This window comes from Crinia signifera, chromosome 1 (genome assembly GCF_055691185.1).
Source record: "Crinia signifera chromosome 1, ASM5569118v1, whole genome shotgun sequence".
Taxonomy (NCBI): domain Eukaryota; kingdom Metazoa; phylum Chordata; class Amphibia; order Anura; family Myobatrachidae; genus Crinia; species Crinia signifera.
This window is the reverse complement of record NC_139217.1, coordinates 225,879,077-225,905,509: the sequence shown is the minus strand read 5'-3', so window position 1 is coordinate 225,905,509 and position 26,433 is coordinate 225,879,077. Positions and strand designations below refer to the sequence as shown.

The 26,433-nt window shown below is 40.9% G+C and overlaps 1 protein-coding gene across 8 annotated transcripts in view; it reads left to right on the top strand.

Annotated features, from left to right (window-relative positions):
• The window catches only part of PIP5K1C (phosphatidylinositol-4-phosphate 5-kinase type 1 gamma), a 282,746-nt gene extending 256,659 nt beyond the window's left edge, over positions 1-26,087 (top strand). For 5 of the 8 annotated variants that reach the window (XM_083179358.1, XM_083179360.1, XM_083179355.1 and 2 more), the window contains one exon: positions 24,132-26,087. Coding sequence is in view for 4 of the 8 variants with exons in the window: in XM_083179360.1 (XP_083035486.1) it covers positions 24,132-24,134 (3 nt within the window). In the remaining 4 variants the exon portion in view is untranslated. The remainder of the gene's footprint in view (positions 1-24,131) is intronic. The other 3 variants (XM_083179359.1, XM_083179356.1, XM_083179354.1) reach the window with 1 other exon arrangement.
• Positions 26,088-26,433: the final 346 nt, after the last annotated feature.

The window sequence follows — 26,433 nt, the reverse complement described above, 5'->3', positions numbered from 1 at the left end:
CTGTATTGTGGCAGCCATTTTATGCACTGGAGTGCATGTGTTGACTGCCTGTTCTGGCCTGTGCTGACTGCTGTGCTGCTCCATCCCAATCAGCAGTGGCTCCAAATACCAGGTGCATAGAGCTCTCTCATAAGGGGTGCCTGTTTGTTGCTTCAGATAGGGTAGTGGTGTGGCCACAGGGGTGGGGCATTGATTTGCCTGGGGGTACCCCCTTAAATGTACAGCTATGCGGGATGGAGCAGCTGTTTATTAATGTGGCCCAAGGGGGAATATTTGCACAGCAATATGGCTGCGAAGGGGTATTTTGCCTGGGGGTATCCCCTTATTTATATGGACATTGTAGTTGGTTGCCTGGAGCATTGTGTGTAGCTGCTCAGCAATGTCACTGAAGAGGAAGAGGATGGGGGATGTGGGTTGTTTATCCTTGTCCAATGGTCTGTATCCTACAGTTTCATGCTGGCTCTTATATTTTACCAAAATGTGTCAAGCTCCGGTACAATGTATATTCTTTGTGCAACACTGTTATATTGTGTGATTTATTCGTTATAAAATGTTTGCCTTTTTTTGATAAATGTTAGACATATGTTAGACTCGAAATGTATGGTAGTTTTAATACATGGACATAATCTTATTAAGACTATTGCTATTGTAAGGGAAACGTTATTTATCTCATTTAACAAATTGCTCCCAAAAAAAAAAGTTTGTACAGAAGTTTTTTTTTTTTAATCATGTTGTGTAGTCCTAACTTAAAAAAAAAAAAAAATGTGATTAACATTATTTCTCTGATTTTACGAAATGGAAATTATTATTATTTTTTTTTTTTTAATTATACTATACAGAGAACAATTGTCTTGTTTTGTATTGTCTCTGTGCAACGTTCATTCTAAGAACATTTATTTTATTTATATTAAATCTCACAAACTTCTTGTATTTCATATAACTAAATATACTAACATTATCATATTTAGAGGTGTACTAAAGGGAACAAAAATTGGCATTTGCATCCACTATATAGAGAAGTAGAAACCTAAACCTAAACCTTTGGAACAGTAAAATATCAAGTTTTTCAGCAAAGAAAGTAAATTACACTAATAAAAACACACTGTTATACTTTTGTAGTGTTTTTTTATATTATATGGAAGCTATGCAGTATTGTTCACACAATGTACAAGTAGTATGTTAAGATCCTTTTTTTTTTTTAGCTGCATTTTTCTTGTTTTGTCTCTGTTTATAATATTCTATAACTCCTTTCTTCTAGTTTTGAAGGTCTACAATTGAAAAACCTATAGCCAACCAGATAATCGGTGTTTGTGTGTGTGTGTGTGTGTGTGTGTGTGTGTATATGCACGTATGTCTATATATATATATATATATATATATATATATAACAAAAAAAGGGGGGACAAGGGGGGCGCCCAATAGTGCAATATCGTTGTTTATTTTTTAAAAGTTCAATAAAACGGAGGAACTCCGATTGTTATAACTCGTACCAAGTTAATCTACTGGAGTGGACTGGGTACCACTAGATTCACAAAACAATCCCCTCTGGCATAAACAGCATACACAGGATGGAATAAGGTCACCGTTGCAGTATGATCGAATAACTCACGGGACCTCTCAGCTGGGCTGCTGGGCAGGACAAAGAAAGCCGGCGTCTCTGATCGCTGCAAGCAGGCTCTCAGCGTGTACTGAACGCCAGGGATTGGAAAACACGTCCCATCAGCCACGCCCCTACGCGTTTCGTCAGACTTCGTCAGTAGGGTGGCTGACGTGACGTTGTGGCATAGTATAAGAGGACAAGGGGTCCAATCAGCATCCCCGCATTAGCATACAGTTGCGTAACATAAAAAAAGACAGAATAGACAGCGCTATGGGACTATATTGAAAACATAAAAAAATTTTATTTATACATCACAATCATATTCATTTAAAAATTCTGGTCATACATGACAAAATATCACCGGCCGGTGTTAGGTACACATAAAAATCACTCTCCTTCTGACACCCAATGGTTAGTTGATTTAAGGTAATTTTGCACATATAAGCATAAAAGTCAACTCCCACAATCCTTTTGCGCAATAAGAACTGGGTTAGTATTTGTATTATAGCTTAACGTAAGCAACAGTTTCTTGCTCCTCAGAGCCTGTGAATTTTCAATTGCTAGTGCAACAAGTTAGCAGCTGTTTTAGGCTGAAGCTTTGATTAGTAAGTTAGTAGCTCCCTTAGGAATAATCTTGTAATTCCTTATATAAGGATGCACGCGGTGCAGAGCGATAACAATTTAAGTGTACTTGCTCTTTATAGCTGGATGGCACAGTCCCTTCTTGCTACCTGGAGCGGGTCCCTGCTGGCGCTTCCCCAATATTACAGCCTTCTCTGGGAGTCCTCAGCTCCGGTTTCTGGGTCTCCGGCCGTGATCCGTTTGTGCGTGATGACGTAACCTGATGACGCGTTTCTCCGCCTTGTAAGGTAATCGGCGGCTTCCATCTGAGGAAGCCGCCGATTACCTTACAAGGCGGAGAAACGCGTCATCAGGTTACGTCATCACCAGGGACATGGGGAAGGGGAGATTACAGCCTCCCCGTGTGGTCTGGAACGTTCCAGTTTTTATTACACCCCCGGACCATGCGGTGAGGCTGTATTCTCCCCCCTCTCCTCTCCCAGGTGACAGGTGCGAGAGCAGCCTCATCAGATGGAGCACCCCCGGACAGGACACCCCCGGACCGGATACTACAAGCTCCGGAATGCAGAGTTTGATGTCCAGTCCGGCATTCCGGTGTCTTATCCGATTCCGGATTTTACCCATACCCTATGTTTGTTCATCATACAAATGGATGACAAACAGTTGATATAATTTTGCTATGTGTAATATTGTATTATTGTATTACGCTAATTGAAAACACTATGAAGGTTTTCTAATGTAACACAGATCAGCCTCTAACACGGCGTCTGTTATATTTCATATTTCATTTTATATGCTATATTTTATATTGTACGCTTGTACACGTGAATATGCTTTTAATTATGTAACTCTGACGAATTGTAACATCGAGCAGTGTGGTTGAATGACGCTACCACACTTCCATTAGCCCACTCATTCAGAAGTACAACGGGGGCGGCACCTGCATGTTACGCAACTGTATGCTAATGCGGGGATGCTGATTGGACCCCTTGTCCTCTTATACTATGCCACAACGTCACGTCAGCCACCCCACTGACGAAGTCTCTGACGAAACGCGTAGGGGCGTGGCTGATGTGACGTGTTTTCCAATCCCTGGCGTTCAGTACACGCTGACAGCCTGCTTGCAGCGATCAGAGACGCCGGCTTTCTTTGTCCTGCCCAGCAGCCCAGCTGAGAGGTCCCGTGAGTTATTCGATCATACTGCAACGGTGACCTTATTCCATCCTGTGTATGCTGTTTATGCCAGAGGGGATTGTTTTGTGAATCTAGTGGTACCCAGTCCACTCCAGTAGATTAACTTGGTACGAGTTATAACAATCGGAGTTCCTCCGTTTTATTGAACTTTTAAAAAATAAACAACGATATTGCACTATTGGGCGCCCCCCTTGTCCCCCCTTTTTTTGTTGTAGACATCCTTGGGTGCCTAGGATAGAGCACCACACCACAGCGGGGAGCAGCGGTCTAAAAGAAAAAGACAAGTGCTTATTATAATCTGCTATCTGGAGAGCAGTGATCCCTGAATAGGGCTAATTAATAGCAGGTGTCAGCGCTTCAATTCCAAAAACCCACTTGCAATATATATATATATATCTATCTATCTATATATCTATCTCTCTTCGGAAGGTTCTGGCACTCACTATACGGGTCCCATATAAATGCCTGTTGCCATCCGTCAATATGGAGGACCAAACTCAGTCATCCACACACAACACGTAGATGCGGCGGCACTCAGGTCTAGAAAAAACGTCACACCACCCGCCGGTATATGCCAACGTTTCAATAAGTATTTACTTACTTTCCTCAGGGCAATAAACAAAAGTACAACTCACTTATGTGTTCATGCCTTCACCAAAGGTCCAACTGAGACGCATCCCCCGCAGCCGCCGGGAGCGTCCCATTCTCATGACGTCACCCAGTGCACCCGTTCACAACAAACAAAACTTTAGCAACTGTAACAAAATGACAATGTCAAGGCAAAAGTTAAACAGCATCACATTAAAAGTATAATGCATATCTAAAAACACAATGTATGTTACAGAGAGAAACAGTGTCAGAGCAATGTATGCAATAAGTTATAAGAAACAACTGAGACCCATCATCTCATTTAACCCATTAGAGCGAAGTGAATCTAGTTTAAAGATCCACTGAGCTTCGTGTTGCAGCAGCATCTTAGACCTATTTCCCCCCCTTTCAAGAGGGGGGTATGGTCAATGATTTTATGTTTGAACGCGGTAGGGGAATGTCCCATTACCGCATAATGTCTAGCAATGGGCTGTTCACTGGTCCCCTTAACCCCTTCACGACATTTGACGTATATATACGTCATGGCCGGGAAGTACTTCCCGACCGTTGACGTATATATACGTCATGGCTTAAAACTGTCACTGCGTCTAGAGACGCAGTGACAGAGGGACGATGTCTGCTGTCCCTGACAGCAGACATGTCCGTGCATGCCCAGGGGGGGCGGCGATGCCGCCCCCCCGTCGGCGATCGCTGTGATTGGCTGTTCATTGTGAACAGCCATTCACAGCGTTTTCTGTGTCACCGGCGAATAACGTTCGCCGGTGACACGGGATCGGAGGTGATTGGTGCTGTAAAGTACAGCACCAATCACCGCGGGGTGTAAGGGTGACACTGGTGTCACCCCACCTCACCCCTCCCGCCCCCAAAGGCCGTGATTAGTTCGTCGGACCGACGGACCAATCACAGCCATGGAGGGGGGTTTAAACTAACGGTGACTGCACTGCAGACGCCATTCCGGTCTGGAATAGCGTGCAGTGCGGTCACCGTGCCCAGCTGCCGCCTATACTGACCAGAACCCATCCAAAATACTTACCTGATCATTGAGATTGCTTATGCTTGTGACATCTTGTGACATCCTGTGACATCTTGTGCTGCTGCGATTTATTAGATAGAGAGAGAGTTAGAGAGAGAGAGATAGAGAGAGATAGAGAGAGAGAGATAGAGAGAGAGATAGTGACAGATTGTGCTATATATTTTTTATATAACTGAAAGAGATAGAGAGAGATAGAGAGAGATAGAGAGGCCTAGTGCTATATTTTGTGCTGCTGCAGTGTGATAGAGCTATAGATAGATAGAGAGAGATAGAGAGAGAGAGAGATAGAGAGATAGTGACAGATTGTGCTATATATTTTTTTTATAACTGACTGCTGCCCCCCCTTTTGTGCTGATCAGTATAAATTAACTGATCAGCAACTTTTTGGGGGCGCAGGTTTTTTTTTATATATAGATATACCTGTCAGTGCTGCTGCTGCAGTGTCATAGAGTGATAGATAGTGAGAGATAGAGAGATAGAGAGAGATAGTGACAGAGAGTGATAGAGAGTGCTAAATTTTGTGTCTGCTGCCCCCGCCTTTTGTGCTGATCACTATATCTGAGGTGATCAGCAACTTTTTAGGGGTGCAGAGGTTTTTTTTTTTATATATACCTGTCAGTACCACCAAAGGTTGTGCACCTGCTGCCCCTCACTGGTAATCAGTGTCGCATCACTGATCACCTTTTTTTATTTTTTGTGAGTGCTGTGGGGTCTTTTTTACATTTTTTTTTTTACACACACTGTGATTTTGTGTGTGTCCTGTGGCCACTGTGCGCTGATCAGTGACGTACATCACTGATCAGCTTTTTCGGCACAGGGTTGATCTATTTTATTTATTTTTTTAATCAAATTCCTGTTGCCTTTGAGCGCTGTTCAGTGACGGACGTTACTGACCAACATCTGTGCTCAATTTTTGGCGCAGGACCTTTTTTTTTTTTAACCCCTTCCATTTTTTTTTTTTAACCCCTTCCATTTTTTTTTTAACCCCTTCCATTTTTTTTTTTTTAACCCCTTCCATTTTTTTTTTTTTTAACCCTTCAATTTTTTTATTTTTGTATTTTTTTTTTTTGCACTACATACATACACACTACATACCCCCCGGGTTGAAATAAAGTTTGTACCCCCCCCTACACTATACACGTGTTGAAACATTTCACTACCAGTAACACAAAAATATAAATGGCATCCCAAATGTCATCCCAAATGTCGTCCCAGTCATCCAGGAGAATGTATTCGGTGGAGGAGGCATATGCCATGCTTGCCTCTGACTCTGACACAGCCAGTGAGGCAAGCGGGGAATTTGAAGGATTTGTCTTAAGCTCCTCTTCCTCCTCTGATGATGAGGGACCCCCTCAAAGACGCCCCCGTAGAGCAGCTGAGACCCCCCCCCCCAATAATTGATCTCGTATGGACCCCACCACCAGACAATTTTGAGCCCCAGGTTCCTGAGTTTTTGGCCATCCCAGGAATCCAATTTGATTCAACAGGTCTCAGAGAAATTGACATTTTGAAATTATTTTTCTCTGATGATTTTATAAATTTAATGGTGGACCAAACTAATTTATATGCCCAGCAGTTTATTGCTCAAAACCCCACGTCATCATTTGCTAGGTGGACCCCTGTAGATGCAGTAGAGATGATGACGTTTTGGGGTCTGGTGTTACATATGGGCATAGTAAAAAAGCCACAAATTAGGCAATATTGGAGTACAGATGTTCTGTACAGCACCCCATTTCACCGTATGGCCATGCCCCGGGCTCGTTTTGAGGCAATCCATAAATTTATACATTACACCGATAATGCACAGTGCCCACCCAGAGATGATCCCACCTTTGACAGGCTATTCAAAGTCAGGCCGGTCATTGATCATTTCAGTGCCAAATTTGCAGAGCTATACATCCCTGATAAATGTATTAGTATCGACGAGTCCCTTATACATTTTAAAGGAAGGGTTAAATTCCGCCAGTACCTTCCCAGTAAGAGGGCAAGGTATGGGATAAAAATGTATAAGCTGTGTGAAAGCACCACAGGGTACACCCACAAGTTTAGGGTATATGAAGGGAAGGATTCAAGAATTGAACCACCAGAATGCCCCCCCTCCCTCGTAGGTGTTAGTGGAAAAATTGTCTGGGATTTAATGCACCCCTTCCTGGATAAGGGTTATCACCTCTATGTGGATAACTTTTACACCAGCATCCCCCTGTTTAAGGCCCTTGGTTCAAGAGGTACAGCAGCTTGCGGTACTGTGCGCAAGAACCAAAGAGGCCTCCCCAAAACGCACATTGCCCAAGTAATGAGAAGGGGTGAAAGAAGGGGAATATGCACCGAAAATATGTTGTTGGTCAAATATAAGGACAAGAGGGATGTCCTTATACTGACAACAATTCATGGAGACAGTACCACCTCCATCCCTGTACGAGGTACCAGTACCCACACCTCAAAACCAAATTGTATCCTAGATTACAATAAGTACATGGGTGGAGTGGATCTTTCAGATCAGGTACTGAAGCCGTACAGTGCCCTGCGGAAAACAAATATCTGGTACAAGAAGCTGGCCGTGTATATCATCCAGATGGCACTGTATAACGCTTACGTGCTATTCCGTTCTACCGGCCAGAGGGGGACATTTATGCACTTTCAAGAGGAAGTCATAAAGAGCCTAACATTTGGGAATCAGCAGGCAGAGGGCCCCAGTACTTCTAGTACTGGCCCCCGTATTGTACCAGGGCAGCATTTTCCCAACGAAATCCCCTCCACTGCAAGAAAGGGCAGGACACAAAAAAGGTGCAAAGTTTGCTATAAAAAGGGAATAAGAAAGGAAACTATTTTCCACTGTGAAACTTGCCCCGACAAACCCGGCCTATGTATAAAGGAGTGTTTCAAAATATACCACACATCTATGGATTATTAGGTTCATCATTTCACCGTGCTTCGGGGGTCTTGCTAATGCCACATAGCACCCACCATTCATTCCACCAGAATCTGAGCTGCAAAAACCAAAAATCACTCCTTCCCTTCTGAGTCCTGCCATGCACCCAACTGGTATTTTTTGGTCACATGTGAGGCATTGCCGTACTCTGGAGAAATGGGGGCACAGATTTTGGGGTGCTTTGTCTCCTTCATTCCTTGTGAAAATGAAAAATTTTGAGCCAGAAGTACATTTTTGTGTAAAAAAATGTATTTTTTTCATTTTCACTGCCCAGTTGTACCAAAATTGATGAAACCCCTGGGGGTTTGAAATGTACACTATACCCCTAGATGAATTCCCTGAGGGGTGTAGTTTGCAAAATGGCGTCACTTGTGGGGGGGTTCCACTGTATTGGTAATGCAACATAGCACCCACCATTCATTCCACCAAAATCTGTGCTGCAAAATCCAAAAATCACTCCTTCCCTTCTGAGTCCTGCCATGCACCCAACTGGTATTTTTTGGTCACATGTGAGGCATTGCCGTACTCTGGAGAAATGGGGGCACAGATTTTGGGGTGCTTTGTCTCCTTCATTCCTTGTGAAAATGAAAAATTTTGAGCCAGAAGTACATTTTTGTGTAAAAAAATGTATTTTTTTCATTTTCACTGCCCAGTTGTACCAAAATTGATGAAACCCCTGGGGGTTTGAAATGTACACTATACCCCTAGATGAATTCCCTGAGGGGTGTAGTTTGCAAAATTGGGTCACTTGTGGGGGGGTTCCACTGTATTGGTAATGCAACATAGCACCCACCATTCATTCCACCAAAATCTGTGCTGCAAAATCCAAAAATCACTCCTTCCCTTCTGAGTCCTGCCATGCACCCAACTGGTATTTTTTGGTCACATGTGAGGCATTGCCGTACTCTGGAGAAATGGGGGCACAGATTTTGGGGTGCTTTGTCTCCTTCATTCCTTGTGAAAATGAAAAATTTTGAGCCAGAAGTACATTTTTGTGTAAAAAAATGTATTTTTTTCATTTTCACTGCCCAGTTGTACCAAAATTGATGAAACCCCTGGGGGTTTGAAATGTACACTATACCCCTAGATGAATTCCCTGAGGGGTGTAGTTTGCAAAATTTGGTCACTTGTGGGGGGGTTCCACTGTATTGGTAATGCAACATAGCACCCACCATTCATTCCACCAAAATCTGTGCTGCAAAATCCAAAAATCACTCCTTCCCTTCTGAGTCCTGCCATGCACCCAACTGGTATTTTTTGGTCACATGTGAGGCATTGCCGTACTCTGGAGAAATGGGGGCACAGATTTTGGGGTGCTTTGTCTCCTTCATTCCTTGTGAAAATGAAAAATTTTGAGCCAGAAGTACATTTTTGTGTAAAAAAATGTATTTTTTTCATTTTCACTGCCCAGTTGTACCAAAATTGATGAAACCCCTGGGGGTTTGAAATGTACACTATACCCCTAGATGAATTCCCTGAGGGGTGTAGTTTGCAAAATGGGGTCACTTGTGGGGGGGTTCCACTGTATTGGTGCTTTGGGAGTCTTGCTAATGCAACATAGCACCCACCATTCATTCCACCAAAATCTTTGCTGCAAAATCCAAAAATCACTCCTTCCCTTCTAAGTCCTGCCATGCACCCAACTGGTATTTTTTGGTCACATGTGAGGCATTGCCGTACTCGGGAGAAATTGGGGCACAGATTTTGGGGTGCTTTGTCTCCTTCATTCCTTGTGAAAATGAAAAATTTTGAGCCAGAACTGCATGTTTGTGTAAAAAAATGTAATTTTCCATTTTCACATCCCAGTTGTACCAAAATTGGTGAAACCCCTGGGGGTTTGAAATGTACACTATACCCCTAGATGAATTCCCTGAGGGGTGTACTTTGCAAAATGGGGTGACTTGTGGGGGGGTTCCACTGTATTGGTGCTGTGGGAGTCTTGCTAATGCAACATAGCACCCACCATTCATTCCACCAAAATCTTTGCTGCAAAATCCAAAAATCACTCCTTCCCTTCTAAGTCCTGCCATGCACCCAACTGGTATTTTTTGGTCACATGTGAGGCATTGCCGTACTCGGGAGAAATTGGGGCACAGATTTTGGGGTGCTTTGTCTCCTTCATTCCTTGTGAAAATGAAAAATTTTGAGCCAGAACTGCATGTTTGTGTAAAAAAATGTAATTTTCCATTTTCACATCCCAGTTGTACCAAAATTGGTGAAACCCCTGGGGGTTTGAAATGTACACTATACCCCTAGATGAATTCCCTGAGGGGTGTACTTTGCAAAATGGGGTGACTTGTGGGGGGGTTCCACTGTATTGGTGCTTTGGGAGTCTTGCTAATGCAACATAGCACCCACCATTCATTCCACCAAAATCTTTGCTGCAAAATCCAAAAATCACTCCTTCCCTTCTGAGTCCTGCCATGCACCCAACTGGTATTTTTTGGTCACATGTGAGGCATTGCCGTACTCGGGAGAAATTGGGGCACAGATTTTGGGGTGCTTTGTCTCCTTCATTCCTTGTGAAAATGAAAAATTTTGAGCCAGAACTGCATGTTTGTGTAAAAAAATTTAATTTTCCATTTTCACATCCCAGTTGTACCAAAATTGGTGAAACCCCTGGGGGTTTGAAATGTACACTATACCCCTAGATGAATTCCCTGAGGGGTGTACTTTGCAAAATGGGGTGACTTGTGGGGGGGTTCCACTGTATTGGTGCTTTGGGAGTCTTGCTAATGCAACATAGCACCCACCATTCATTCCACCAAAATCTTTGCTGCAAAATCCAAAAATCACTCCTTCCCTTCTAAGTCCTGCCATGCACCCAACTGGTATTTTTTGGTCACATGTGAGGCATTGCCGTACTCGGGAGAAATTGGGGCACAGATTTTGGGGTGCTTTGTCTCCTTCATTCCTTGTGAAAATGAAAAATTTTGAGCCAGAACTGCATGTTTGTGTAAAAAAATGTAATTTTCCATTTTCACATCCCAGTTGTACCAAAATTGGTGAAACCCCTGGGGGTTTGAAATGTACACTATACCCCTAGATGAATTCCCTGAGGGGTGTACTTTGCAAAATGGGGTGACTTGTGGGGGGGTTCCACTGTATTGGTGCTTTGGGAGTCTTGCTAATGCAACATAGCACCCACCATTCATTCCACCAAAATCTTTGCTGCAAAATCCAAAAATCACTCCTTCCCTTCTAAGTCCTGCCATGCACCCAACTGGTATTTTTTGGTCACATGTGAGGCATTGCCGTACTCGGGAGAAATTGGGGCACAGATTTTGGGGTGCTTTGTCTCCTTCATTCCTTGTGAAAATGAAAAATTTTGAGCCAGAACTGCATGTTTGTGTAAAAAAATGTAATTTTCCATTTTCACATCCCAGTTGTACCAAAATTGGTGAAACCCCTGGGGGTTTGAAATGTACACTATACCCCTAGATGAATTCCCTGAGGGGTGTAGATTGCAAAATGGGGTGACTTGTGGGGGAGGTTCCTAACTTTTAGCACTTATGGTGCCTAGAAACCTACATGGTGCCTAAAAAAAAATCTCATAAAAAGGAGGCTCCAAAATCAAGTAGGTTCTCCTTCTATTATGAAGCCTGTGGTTTGGTCAACGTGCACACTAGGGCCACATATAGGATATTTTTGAAAACAAAAGAATTGGGGGAATCAATTTTTAGTCACATTTCTCTAGTAAAATCTACTGTATTCGTTAGAAAAATGTATTAAAATTGAAACTCTGCAAAAAAAAAGAAATTTTGAAATTTCACCTACACTTTGTTTTAATTCCTGTGAAACACCTAAAGGGTTAACAAACTTCCAAAATGCTGTTTTGAATACTGTGAGGGGTGCAGTTTTTGAAATGGCATCATTTATGGGGGTGTCTCACATACAAGTCCCTCAAAGTCACATCAGAACTGAACTGGTCCCTAAAAAAATCAGTGTTTGAAATTTTCATGAAAATTTGAGAATTTGCTATTCATATTGTAAGCCTCCTAGTGTCCAAAAAAATTAAAAGGAAGTTGAAATAATGATGGAAACATAAAGTAGACATATGGTCTATGTTAGTTATTAACTATTTTGAGTGGTATGATTATTTGTCTCACAAGCAGAAAATTTAACATTTTGCAAATTGCTAAATTTTCCATTTTTTCACGATATTTTGGTATTTTTCACAAAAAAACACAGACTGTATCGACGAAAATTTACCACTAACTTGAAGTACAATGTGTCACGAGAAAACAATCTCAAAATCACTGGGATAAGTAAAAGCAAAAAAAAGTTATCCCCACTTAAGTGAGACATGTCAGATTTGAAAAAAAGGGCTCTGTCATGAAGGCACAAACTGGCTCTGTCATGAAGGGGTTAAAGACTGCAGCCCGTATCGCTAGACGATGTTGGGCCATCCGTGTCTTGAAAGAGCAAGAGACAAGTTTTGTGTCACCTGTTCCACCAAATATGTAGTCTATGTGCTAGCCTGGACAAGACTAGACAAAGAAAAAGCAACGCTGTACCTTTAAAAACTTTAGAATATTGGATGATCTTTACAGTATATTTATTAGCAATACAATTTACTAAAGCATAAAAATTAAATTCATAAAAACAACAATTAATCCCACTTCTACATTAGCAGCAGTTCTTATTATTGCCAAACAGTATTGATTATGATGTGATAATTACCACTCCTGGTGTATCAGTCTCATTGGTAAATGGTAGGGTCCATAAGTCCAAGTGGTCGGCCCAAAGATGGCACAAATTACCGATCCACTGGAGAGATGTTGGGGTCCCAATTGACCAGAGAAAATGGAGGGTTTGGAGAAAGATTGTGGGTGGCCCTTTGGATGTCAAGCGGGGTCACTTCTGATGGCTTTATCCTGTAGGCTGGTTCGGACTACAATCCTGGTTCAGATAGTGGAGAGTGGGGCTGGCACGTTCTAACGCGTTTCGCTGCGCCTGGCAGCTTTATCAAAGGTCACCTGTGCCAAATAAATGTTTTTTTATCAGCACTATGAGGTGCCCTTTGCTTCTATTTTAAACAGATTTCATTCCATCCCCTTGAATTTTTGGGATACACGTGCAAAGGAGCAGCAGTCCTAGATTAGACATTTAGTGACTTAGTGACAGGTATAGTTAGCCGACACTCATTCTAATAATGTGTAGAGTTAAGTATGTAAGTGTCTTATTCTATATAAGACACTTACATACTTAACTCTACACATTATTAGAATGAGTGTCGGCTAACTATACCTGTAAAACCATACTTACCAAGGGTCGAATATTTGTGTGGAGTCAGAGAGCCACCGCTTTTTAAACACATTATATATGTTTTGTTTGTGTGTTTTTATATTTCGCTGTCTTAAAGATCACCAATAAAGGTTAAATTTTATTCGTCTAAATTCTGAACAGGTGCACCACACCAGGACATTCTTTTTTTCTCCTTGTTATTTGTGTATATTTTCATGTCCAGTGGTAGCACACCCCTGAAAAAATCCACTTAAAGAATATTCAGTGCATACATTATTGGGGGTCCACCCTCTATCCTCAAGATTAATGAGGGTCCTGTGCGAATAGCAACTCTCTTTGTGTCCCTGACAAAAGTCAACAGTGATCTCCTTGCTGCCAAAAAGGGCAAGTACCCACTCTCCACAAACTCTCTGCTGCTTTTAACATTGTTGACGACCTCCTGCAAATCCTTCACCTCTTTGGTCTGTTTGATGCTGTCCTCCTACTTCTCTGACTATTCCTTCTCTCGCCTCTCATGGCTCAGTTAAACCCACACACACCCCTAAACCCCCCCCCCCCCACACACACACACACACACACCTACCTTTCTTCCACTAACAGTAGGTATCCTATAAGATTTTAGGTTCTAGCAGACCTCTTTATGCTAATGACACTCCGATCTGTCTTGCCTCCGCTGACTAGTATTTGCAACTCTTTCTCTATCAATTCCTGCATGTCCCAGCACTTTCTTAAACATAACAGATCTAAAACTGAGCTGATAATCTTCCTACAACTTTATTATTATTATATACATACTGTAAGTATAATTTAATGAAGTTTGTATGTATGGATGTTTCACGGTAACTCTCAAAGCTTTAACTAATCGTCTTCAAACACTGCACACTACCATATCATCTTAAGGGACAATCTATGTTCAAAGATTGGTTTAATCAGACCATCCCTTAATGGTGCTGTCATAAGGGTCCGTGCTATTTCTGGTGTGTTAATGCAATGTGATATTGTTGGAAAGCTTATGACTTGCTGAATACATAGTGCTGCCGGGGCCTGGTAAAAAGGGGCGTGGTCAATGGTAGTGCCGTGGGCAACGGGTGGGGGTGTGGCCACACCTCTGTAAAAATAAATTTGCAGGGGAGTGCTGCAGCTGCCTCTCTCCCCCACTCGGCACACGGCACTGAGCATCGGGCCCGGGTAAAAGTACCCGCTCCCCCCCCCCTCTCTATACCTTGTTGGACTGTTCGGGCATTCCTGCGTTTGGAAGCCCAAACGTACCTCCAATATTCATCCAACCAAGGGTGCCACTACTCTGGATTTTTCAAGTGTCACCACAAAAGGTTTAACTGCGAACGTTTCTTATACATTTTTACTGCATTTTTCAACAGGGATAACAAATACATTGCGGATTCCCTTTTTATAGTGAATACCCAGTGTCGATCTCCAGCAGGCAATCAATGACTCCCAAGCGTGGGTGTTATAACGCCATTTGCTAGTCAGACGTAGGCGCAATTCTGGTTGTTAGGAAACAAGTGATACCCATCACCAAAACACAACAGGAATACATGGCATGTACTAGACAGAAAAACTGAATTTGGGCGCTGGGGACAAGTGTTGTGTGCTGTGTAAAGAATGGCTGCCTTGTGGTAGAGGGATGCCACCCTCAATAATGTGCAGATACAAAGGAAGAAACCACCGGGTGCCGTGTGTACACAAATATCAAATTAATAATGTTCAATACATAATAACATGCATGCAATAAAAAAATAAAAAAACACTATACTAAAACACAAACATGTAAACACAGTTCGCCAGTACTACAGTAGTTCCTGATTGACTAGCGTGCTCTACACGATTTCTAATCAAATAAGGACAGCTGTATATCCATAGGTGGCAACAGAGAAGCAGCGCTGAAGTTACAATGAATAACCAGATCAACTTAGTAAGTTTAAAATCCTTTATATGAACTAATATTTAAAAAAACAATAACATTAACATATACACAAATAGCATAATATTATAAAATATCTCAAGGGGGTTTATTCTAGTTCATTCTTTCTGACAAAATCCTTCTTAGATGGACAAAACCATGTGCACTGCAGGGGGGCAGATGTAACATGTGCAGAGAGAATTAGATTTGGGTGAGTTATTTTGTTTCTGTGCAGGGAAAATACTAACTGCATGATTTTGCACTTCAATATAGATCTCACTTTAAAGAAAAACCCCACCCAAATCTAATTCTCTCTGCACAAGTTACATCTGCCCCACCCGCAGTGCACATGGTTTTGTCCATCTAAGAAGGATTTTGTCAGAAAGAATGGACTAGAATAACCCCCACTGATAGGATGGAGCCCAAAAACCACAATGGCCTTAGCTCAATGGAATCTCATTGGTATGAGCACTTGACCATACTTTTTGTATCCAGTTTCTCTGCTGATTGGGGGAAAAGGAAGGGTGGTTCGCTGGTCCTCTCTATTAATACAGTATCTACTTGGTGCCGCTGGAGGAATCAGTGAAAGTCTATTCAATTTTGCCCTGATGGATCAGAGCCTTCCTTTTTATTATTGAACCTCAAGGTGTTGAATTGATGCAATTTGACCTAAATGGGAGAGTCCTCATGTGTATGACAAATATATCAAATGTCACTGAGGGTGGTATAATATAATCACACTGTGGGGGTGGCCACAGGTACTCCTAGATGTAACTGGTGGGAACCCAAGGCACAAACAGGTGGCTAGGGATGGTATGGCTCACCTGGAGGTGGGTATCAGATGGTTGCCCCAAGTTTTGGATGTCAATGGAGATCTGCTGCGGACCCACTTCGGCTGTATTGGAGGAGACACAATCTCTAAAGGTGGCTGATTATGGCAGGGCTCACCTGGAGTTTTGTGTCTGTGTAGGGTTCCAAATGGAATTCTGTAGGTAATTCAGAGTGAAGGACTTGGAGGTGGTTTGTGGTCCAATACTGTAGGTGAGAGGGTCTATACCTCATGTGTTTCACCACTTGCTGTGGCTTTTTCAAAGTTATATCCATAGGTGCACCACTATTATAGTTGTAGATCTCCCAAATATTGTCACTTATTGGGGTAATGGCTATGTTCCTATAAATACTTCCCAGATGGTAAATGGGGCAAAAACAGGGGTGACACTTGGATGATAAGTCCTTTAATAGCTGGAGCTCTTTATTTTGAGCAATCTTACCCGTGGCCGGTGATGATCTGTAAGTTTGTAGGTGCTGGAATTCACTGCTGATAATTAAGTGGGTGCCGCTCTCCTCTCCGCTCCGACACTTGATCCGTCCAGTGGGCTAACTCTGAGAAGGCGGGTGCTTTGTAGGCCGGTGGTCTGACGGCTGAAGTCGAGACGCACCGTGCAAGATGTGAGTAGCGGTCACAGTCTCTTGGGCTGCCGGCTCCCAATGCCGTGTGGGAGGTGTGAGTTCAACAATGTCCGTTTCACCTTTGCCGGACCCAGAAATCGATATGTCCACTTATAAGGTGTAGTTGGAGGTCGTCAGCACAGGTAACCAGCCACCTTGGGTTAGAGGTCCTCAAACAAAAACCTCTAACCCAAGGTGGCTGGTTATCTGTGCTGACGAACGCCAACTACACCTCACAACTGCACCTTATAAGTGGACATATCGATTTCTGGGCCTGGCAAAGGTGAAACGGACATTGTTGCACTCACACCTCCCACACGGCATTGGGAGCCGGCAGCCCAAGAGACTGTGACCGCTACTCACATCTTGCATGGTGCGTCTCGACTTCAGCCGTCAGATCACAGGCCTACAAAGCACCCTCCTTCTCCGACTTAGCCCGCTGGATGGATCAAGTGTCGGAGAGGAGAACGGCACCCACTTAATTATCAGCAGTGTGACGCTGAATTCCAGCACTTACAAACTTACAGATCATCACCGGCCACGGGTAAGATTACTCAAAATAAAGAGCTCCAGCTATTAAGGGCTTATCAACCAAGTGTAACCCCTGTTTTTGCCCCATTTACCATCTGGGAAGTATTTATAGGAACATATCCATTACCCCAATAAGTGCCAATATTTGGGAGATCTACAACTATAATAGTGGTGCACCTATGGATATACAGCTGTCCTTATTTGATTAGAAATCGTGCAGAGCACGCTATTCAATCAGGAACTAGAACTGGCCAACTGTGTTTACATGTTTGTGTTTTAGTATAGTTTTTTTTTTAACAAAGTATTTTTATTGAATTTTTTTGATTTCAGAGCATACAGACAGTACTGGGTATATGCATAAATATTAGTACAGAGATTATATGTCTGGTTTCAATACATAAAATACAAGCTTAAGTGATAGCAACCATTTGAATAATCATAGAACGAACGGGAGGGAAGAAGAGAAGAGAAAAAAATAAAGAAGAGGGGGGGGGGGGAAGCATGATACCATCATAGAAAAATAACATTCCAGTTACTAGTTCTAAATGAGGAATGAGAAACAGGGTTACTTGCAATAGTCTAATCAAGTTAAGGAGGTTGTAGTCTCGTCAGAGAGTCGTAGTAGTCAGACCATGGGAGCCAGTTCGTCAAAGGGGAATTTGGAGACATGGAATATTTAAAACCTATGGTTTCCATTTCATAGTTATGTTGTATGGCTGTTATGATCTTGGATAAGTGTTTTTTTTTTATTGCATGCATGTTATTATGTATTGAGCATTATTAAATTTGATATTTGTGTACACACAGCGTTCAGGGGTTTCTTCCTTTTGTATATGGCATGTACTAAACCAGCGGTTCTCAAACTGTGGGTCCTGACCCCAAAGTGGGCCCCGACCTTCTCAGCATGGGGATGCGACTCTATGTTGCTGACCATCAGGCTGATTACTTTTCTAGTCTCAGTCTAGGAGTCTGTTGAATTGTCTGTCATTTTAGACTCCACCCATCACTCTGTGCCTCCACAATGCTGCCATGTTTGTGCTGTCTGACCTTCTACAGTAACTTGCTGGGGTCCTGTAATTATTTGTATTGTCTGATGGGGTCACAGAGCAAAATAGTTTGAGGACCCCTGTACTAGACGGACTGCCAAAATTACATTTATACTAGGTAATACATTTCAGCAATTGGAAAAACATACGGAAGGATAGATTTTGCTCAATTCATGATTCTACATTATATTTAAAAGCTGCCTATCAATAATAGGAAAGGGCATATCTAAATGTAGTGCAGTTTTAGCCACTAGATCACTAGAAACCCAAAAAATTAGGAAATAAGTGGCATATTAAATGGGATACGGTCATTAGGTCTAAAACAACTAGGTCGACAAGCATTGGGTCTAGGTCGACAGGTCATTAGGTCTACACAAGCATTAGGTTGACATGGGCTAGGTCGACAGTCAAAAGGTCGACATGGGGTTTTTCAATGTTTTTTGAGCCGACATGTGCCGATGGGTGGTATTTCATGCCCTACCCTCCACTAGGTCATGGTGCGAGAATAACATAGTGTGCATGGTGGGAGAATAAATTAGTGTACCGAGCGTAGCGAGGCACCGTGCCTGAAGCATAGCGAGCGATGCGAGGGGATGCGGTGCACTTCAAACTGTGTCCATGTCGACTGTGTCGACATTCGGGTAAAAAAAAAAAAAAACCAGTGAAAACCCCATGTCGACCTTTTGACTGTCGACCTTGCCCATGTCTACCTAATGCTTGTGTCGACCTAATGTCCTGTTGACCTTGACCCATGTCGACCTAGTGGTGTCGACCCAATGCTTGTCGCCCTAGTTGATGTAGACCTAACAACCCACACCCTATTAAACAGTGTACGTCATTAGAGAGATTTGCCTGTAATATTTACTTATAGAAAGTATGTAATGGTGCCCACACAAGCACCCGCGGCACCTCATCGCACAGTACAAAAAGTATGTGCTGCACATACTTTTTGTACTAGCTTTTTATAGCATCGCATGCACAAGGCATACAATGCGATGCTATGTGTGCTAGTTAAGCACAGAACGCACGCCGGGATCAATGCGTCTGTGGGGGCACCTTAAGACTACAACTTATTAAGAAAACATTTAAAGCACTAGCAGGTTCAGAAACATCAGAGGAAAATTTGAATGATCTCTATAAACTTAGGGGGAAAAAAGAAGTGCATTAATAACTACAAAAGAGAAGTCTGTCTGACTAATATCAGTATCGGAAAGTCCCTAGAGGTCTCCGTCGTAAGAACATCACAATGATTGGCAGATATAATAAGGAATTTGGCTGTCATTTGGTTGATATTTATACAAATGTTTGTTGGATCTAATTTTACTTGTAATTGAAGGAATCCACTAGAATCCTGGAGGATGCCAGAATTAAGATCTGTGAATTTAAATGATTTTTAAAACCGGTACTAATTAATTATACCAATCATGATTGGTTTGAAAAGCTTAAAACAAGTGTGGATTCTTATAGGCATGAGATAAATTACAAATATAAAAAGAACAAACTCAACACAGTAGTAAGGGATTACCAAGAACAGACTGTTTACTTCTAGGCCACAGGGAGATACCCCATAAAACATCCGATATATCGGCCGATATTGCATCCGATATATCGGGCACCGTGAAAATACGCAAAATTAAGTCATTTACTTCCCAAATCGGAAAACTGTCACTCAGATAATGTACTGTAGTTGGACCTATTTGATTTAAACAATTTCACTGAATGTTTTTGTCCATTCTCCTGAGCTTGTGAGCAAACTGCTTATTGGCATTTTGCCCCATACAGTACCAGATTTTCAGTCCAACCAACCAACTAGTTGGATGGTTGGAGGAAAGTTGGTCTGATGTTTGGCCAGCATTAGACATGTCTTTCGTATGGCCACCATATGTTTTGATGATGGATGTCACTGGTTTAATCCCTAAAATCATAGAAATATGTAACGGGCTTTTATGCATTACTATTATTAGGAACTCATTGAGCCTACAATTTTTCAGTGCCCTCAAATAAAAGGTATATTCTATTCTATTTCAGGCTTTAAAGCAGAGTCTAGAGAGACATCCCAACTTTCAGCAAAATTGACTATTTATAAGGTTACATACTTAACATCTCTCTATATATTTTTTCATTTCATCCCCTTTTATTTATAAGGCACCATAAGGGTTATGCAGCACCTTTGAACATACATAAAAAATGAGTAGAACAAGAAAACAGTGACTTGTAGTAAAAGACAAAGGAGGACAAGTACATGATTTATAAACATTGCCGTATAACAGCTCACACCACTCAAATAAGCAACCAGGTGGCAGAAACAAAGGGCTAGGCGCAGTTGTAAGATTATAGTATCTGTCTTCCATGTCAGTCTGCCACTCCCTGAGCAGGGCGATCTCCACATGTGCTTTTTCAGCTCTTACTAGGGGGTATGCAATCTGTGATCACGGCTGTTGATCCCCGCCGATAGCTGTGATCCTGGCCCGTTTGCGGTCTGATCGACTGCAGAACGACAGACTGGATTCAATGTCCTGCCTGCCGCTCGTTGCAAAGGCGGGCGTGGCCGTGAAAACAGCCGTGGATTGTCCATCTGCAGCCGGGGTTGCGACAATCCACGGCCGTTATCGGCAGAACCAGCCCGACCGCTTCTAAAGTTGGGCCCGTTCTGCCGTGATCCCACATCAATGCTGTCATTAAAGACAGCATTGAATAATGAGCCGCCGCTATTTCCCACGTCAGAAATAGAGGCGGCATATTGCATTCCCTCCTTCTGACTTCTCTTCTACTTCCTACAAAGGCGCATATCCTTGGTTTCAGACACCCAGAGGCTTATTTCAGTGCCATGTCTGCTGATGCAGGAATGTTTATAAACCATGTACTTGTCCTGCTCGTTGTTAATGTATAATAATAACCAGCCAAAGTTAATGCTTATGCAATTCTCAAAATGTTTTTCATTTAATGAACCCTTATAGGTCTTTAACGCCGTCAGTGGTGTGGCCAGAAATTCCTTGGGCTGAGCTGCAGGATCTAATAGTAGATATGTGTTCACTGTAACATTTTATTCGATGTCCATCTCCTGCCTGAAGGCAGTGTTGATCTAATAGCAAATCTAATAGAAAAAGCTAATAGCGCATCAAATGGAAATTCAGAAAATAGTGGAAATCGAATAGGAGTAGAAAAAACTTCAGAGCAGGTCAAATAGTCCATATCTAATAGAAATTAAATTGAAAACTGAATCGAACTGTGTGAGTATGCACCTTTAGATTTCCATTATATAGTCTTGGCTGCCAAGACTATTTTTCTATTCGATTTACACTACACAGGAGTGTGCATTGGGATCGAATCTGCATCAAATGTAGAAAAACTATTCGATGTCTATTCGATTTTGCTTCTATAAGCAAAATCGAATAGAAAAATAGTGCATATGTCACCATGTGTATGCTCTATAAGTTTGTTAAAAATAAGGAGGTGAACAGATAAATGCTCTAGAATTGGTATCTATTCCTTTAAATAACAGTTGACAACCTCTAGCATCTTATTCTAATAAGCTATGTGTATTTGTGTCTTATTTTATTTATATAAGGAAGGAAGAGGTTCTTTACAGTAAGGGCAGTAAAGGTGTGGAACTCACTGCCTGCTGAGGTGGTGATGGATAATAACATTTAAGGCTATAAGTAGCAAGTTATGGTCTAGTGTGGGGGGCCCTCCCTCAGCACGATCACTCAACACACATCGCTCAGTACACAGCGATGTGTGGTGAGCGATCTGTCACAGCCAGTGTTCTCTGGTAAGAGAACACTGGCGAAGACTTCATTTATATTGCAGGCTTAAATGATCTAGCCTGTCAATAGTGACGCACGGGATCATGCATCGCCACCACTATGGGGCATACACACTGAGCGATTTTGTGCTTAATTTCTAAGCGATCTAGCCAGATCACTTATGCCGTGTTCTCACTGTGAGTGAGAAAGACACAGCTTTTACCCGACATTAAAATGACGGGGACTGCCGCGCTGGACCCCGTTCTCATTGCAAGGCAAGTTCTACCCAAAAATTTGCCTTTAAACACAGGTTTTTCGGCAGTGTGAACGGGTCAACCCGTCTCTGCATATCCGGATCTCAGACACGGGTAAAAAGAAGGGTTTTACTCGTGTATGAGATCCGGATATGCGACCCGTTTACACTGCCAAAACACTGTGTTAAAAGGCAAATTCCCGGTCCACATGCTAGACCCGGGAATTTGGCTGCAGTGAGAACGAGGTATTGGAAAACAAGCTCAAATCTGCCGGTGTGTATGTCCCATTACTTCAAGGAGTCTATTTAAAACAGGTTGAACTTGATGGACGAATGTCTTTATTCAACCCGACCTACTATGTTACTACTATGTTACTATGTTAAAATTGCTTATGTTAACAGTGTAACATTGATTTAATTGTAACTTTTGCACTGAAACGTTGAGACGATCACACAGACCTGGCAGTCTGAGTCTCGGACATAACGTAATGTGGCTGCTGAAAGACTTTCTTCTGACTAATATATAATCCTATGTGGAGCTGCAATACTATTACTTTTTCTCTATTATTCCCTGACAATATAAAAAGGGATAATAGGGAATAATGCAGACACCAAGATTAGAAACTTATATATAGAGGTGATCTTTTATGAGTAACAATATATTAAATTAACTTATAGAATATTATACATTTGTTTCCCAGCACAATTTTGTCAATTTAAAGTGATATTACCTGAAATATGCTACATAATAATAACTATTCTAACATTAATAGCACTTTGTCTGTTTTTTAAAAGGGTTTATTCCATTTAAGCAAAGCATTAAATAGTAAAGCGTAAAACCCTATACTTGTGAACATAAACAAACCTCTATTGGATGGCATGTGATATAAAATAACAAATGACCACACAGTGTTTACTTTTGCACAATTCTGTTCTTTATATCACTTTCTATTCTCATTATTTTATCTTCTATTTTGCATCAAAAGTGCCCTATTATAAGTCACATACAGTATGAAGGAGAGATGGACAACCTATTGATAAATCAAATACATGAGATGTGAAACACAAATGTTTTAACGTAAAACATAATAAAGAGAAGATTTTAAGATTTTCATTTTGTGGGAGGATAGAGGGCACCTATATGCAAACTGATACCATGTTTTCTACTTTTGGTTAAAACTGATATACTGTTTAGTGTATTTTCATCAATAGGTAGCACCTATAGTGTATTTTTGTGGTATTGATTTATATATAGAACACCGTATTCCTCTTTGAAACTTATGCTAACATCCTAGTGAGGGAATCCTTTTTCTGTGCTGACTGTTGCTGTGCTGTAATTCTCTAGGAAAAGTGTAGGTGACTATCGTGACTGCTTATCCCTGGAAATCGAATATATGCTATACATTGCTAAGACACACACACACACACATCAAATGATGTCATCCAATACCGCTATGGAGCCAGCATATTTTAAACATAGTTTGAAGTGTACTTGTGTTTGCATGCCTTCGCAACATCAGTTTTGTCACAGCTGATCTGCACGTAAGGTGTGATGACCCGGCAGCCAACAGCATGCCTCCTATATGCGGCCATACACTTGTTGTAGTTTAGAATTTACTTACTCAAATGAGCATTATGATATATAAAAACTGGACACACATTTTTGTTTTGTGTATTGCATATACCTTGGCATATCCTGTACATTTACATTCCTCAATTACCTTGCTTTACCTTGCTGACTGTGAAAAGCTTTTCATAATTTCTCAGAAAAGTTGTAACCAGGCTGTATGGGCAAAGCGTATTGTCAAAATCCTGTTATTTAAAAACTATAATGTATTCTGCTCACCATTTGTTATAAAGTGTCTAAATCTTGGTAATGTTGTAAATGTGTTTTTTGTAAGTCCTATGATGTGTTCATGTCTTCCAATTACATGTTTACTTGTCTGTCCTACCTGTTACCTACACTTGTTTTTTTTTTTTTGTTTTTTTAGTAACTTCTATGCAGATATCTGATGATAAAGCAGACCTCTCATTACCTTCTTGCCCTCTCACCCAGAATCAGAACTGATTGAAGGAATAATGGTCACCCGTGGATGTGAAGAAGAGATGACCAAGCAACTTAGTGTGTGCCACCCTACTCTTGCAGTCTACTGTACTATTATGTGTATTAGTGGTATAATCCCTCAGTGTGCATTTATTCCTGGGTGTGCCAGTACTTGGCAAACAGTTATTTATTTATTTTCAGTTTGTACGAACTTTATTTGTGGTCTGTCAGATGGGAAAGAAAAACAATTTATTCCTGATAGGAAATAAGCTGTATCTCTTTTTCAATCCTGAACGGTTTCAAAAAGGAAGAGTGCAAACCAGTAATACATAATCTTTGTTTTATAGACTTTCAAAACGGTGTTCTTCAAGGTCTGTTTATGGTTATAGTTGATTTCTCTATAAACTCACACTGTAAATGTAATGTATCTGGCTGGAAATAGTATCGCGGAAATGATTGTGATATTCTGCATCTCTGGCTAGGTTTCGTTATAACAATGCTTTCTTTTATATTTTAGTGTTTTAATCCTTTTTTTTTTTTTATCACGTTGGGTTACTTTTATTGTTGAATGTTTACATTTTAGAACTAGTTGAGTGATTTGAATTTAGTATTAACTCTCACCTAATTAAGTTATGTACTAGTTTACCATTTTTTAGCAGTTGCACTGCTACATTCAGCACTTTTATCCTGCAGAGGATATACTACATCTTATGTCATAGCTTTGTGGAATGTGTTTGTGTAAGCTGTCCGACATGAACGTAGGATGTGTAGACCAAAAAGATATTCAGAAACCATATGAAATATCCATACTGTATTTTTAAAGGTGTTCATGGAAGGCTTGCTTATGCTTACATTAGCCTCCAAGTATTCTTATTTTGCCTCCTGATCAGTTCTTGATGTACCTGGGTTTAGCTTTCTAGTTTTAATACTTTTTTTAAAGCTAGTTTTATTTTTAGAATCTTATAGATAGATCTATGTGAAACATTTTGCTTCCATTTATGAATTAAATTTTTTAAAAAGCCAGTGTTTTTCAAATCTTACCACAGGTAGCACACACTGTATTTAGACTTTGAAAGCAATAAGACACCCTGAATTTTCTTTATTTTTATCCATTTTTTTTATGAATATCTAAAATGTTCTGTTACGCTTTTAAGCTTTAAGTTAAGCCATGTGTACATTTTTTGTGTTGGAGAGTGCCAGATCTTTTGAATTTATTAATAAGGAGCTTGTATGTGGGCTGTTTGTCACCCGATAGCTGCTAATTAGCCTATAGGAGGCTATATGGTAAATCTGTAGTGTCACATATGTAGCCTTCACCAATCTGCAAGCTTTCCCATTGTCTGCAGTTCATCCTAGTAAAGAGTACCCCATCATTTTTACAGCTGGCTGTTGTGTGTATGTACGTACGTATGATTGAAACATAACACCTGCGTTAAAGAATGAGTTCTTCCTTTTAGTTTTTAAATGTCTTGCATTTCTAGTTTGTGTGCATTTCTATGATTTCTTTGTATTGCTATTGATAAGGTTCTATATGTATATTGGTTTTGGCCCTTGGAGTTTGACCATGACCAGAAAATATTTCAGCTCATGTACTGCCGTGTGTACATTTTAAATGCATTTCAATTGTGTGGGTTTTTTTTTTTTTTTTAAAGCATTCACTTTCTGTACTGTGCACAGATGTTATTTTGAGTTTAGATTGTGTTGTGAATATGAAAGTCTATTTTCACTATTTTGATGTAACCCTGAAATAAAATATTGGATTTAGTTAAGCAACCTGTAAATTGATGTAAATAAGGTTTCACTTTGTGTTTGTTGGTGATTGCGTCCATTTTTTCTGATGGCTGCTATTATATAGTGAATTTATCAGAATTATCAAACTGTATTAAAGCATTCTGCCACTGTTTTTTATCTTATTTGGTTTTTATTTTACAATGACAATTATTCCATTTAAAATCATGTATAATATTATAAAAATCAAAATCAGCAGTAATTCACGTTTCAACATGACTATTTTGTGGTGCAAAAATACTTTGGGGTATATATATATATATGTACTGTATTAATAATTATAGCAGTGCTGTGATTAACAGCCTATATTGTGATTGATCTGTTCACATTGAAAATATCCCCGCTATGTACTAAAGTTAACTTGCAGGGACAAAAATATCATTAACCAATGTCTTTTTCAGTTACATCCTTAGCATTTTGGAAGAGTTTCACATTTATGAAAGACTCCTCTGGGGGAATCT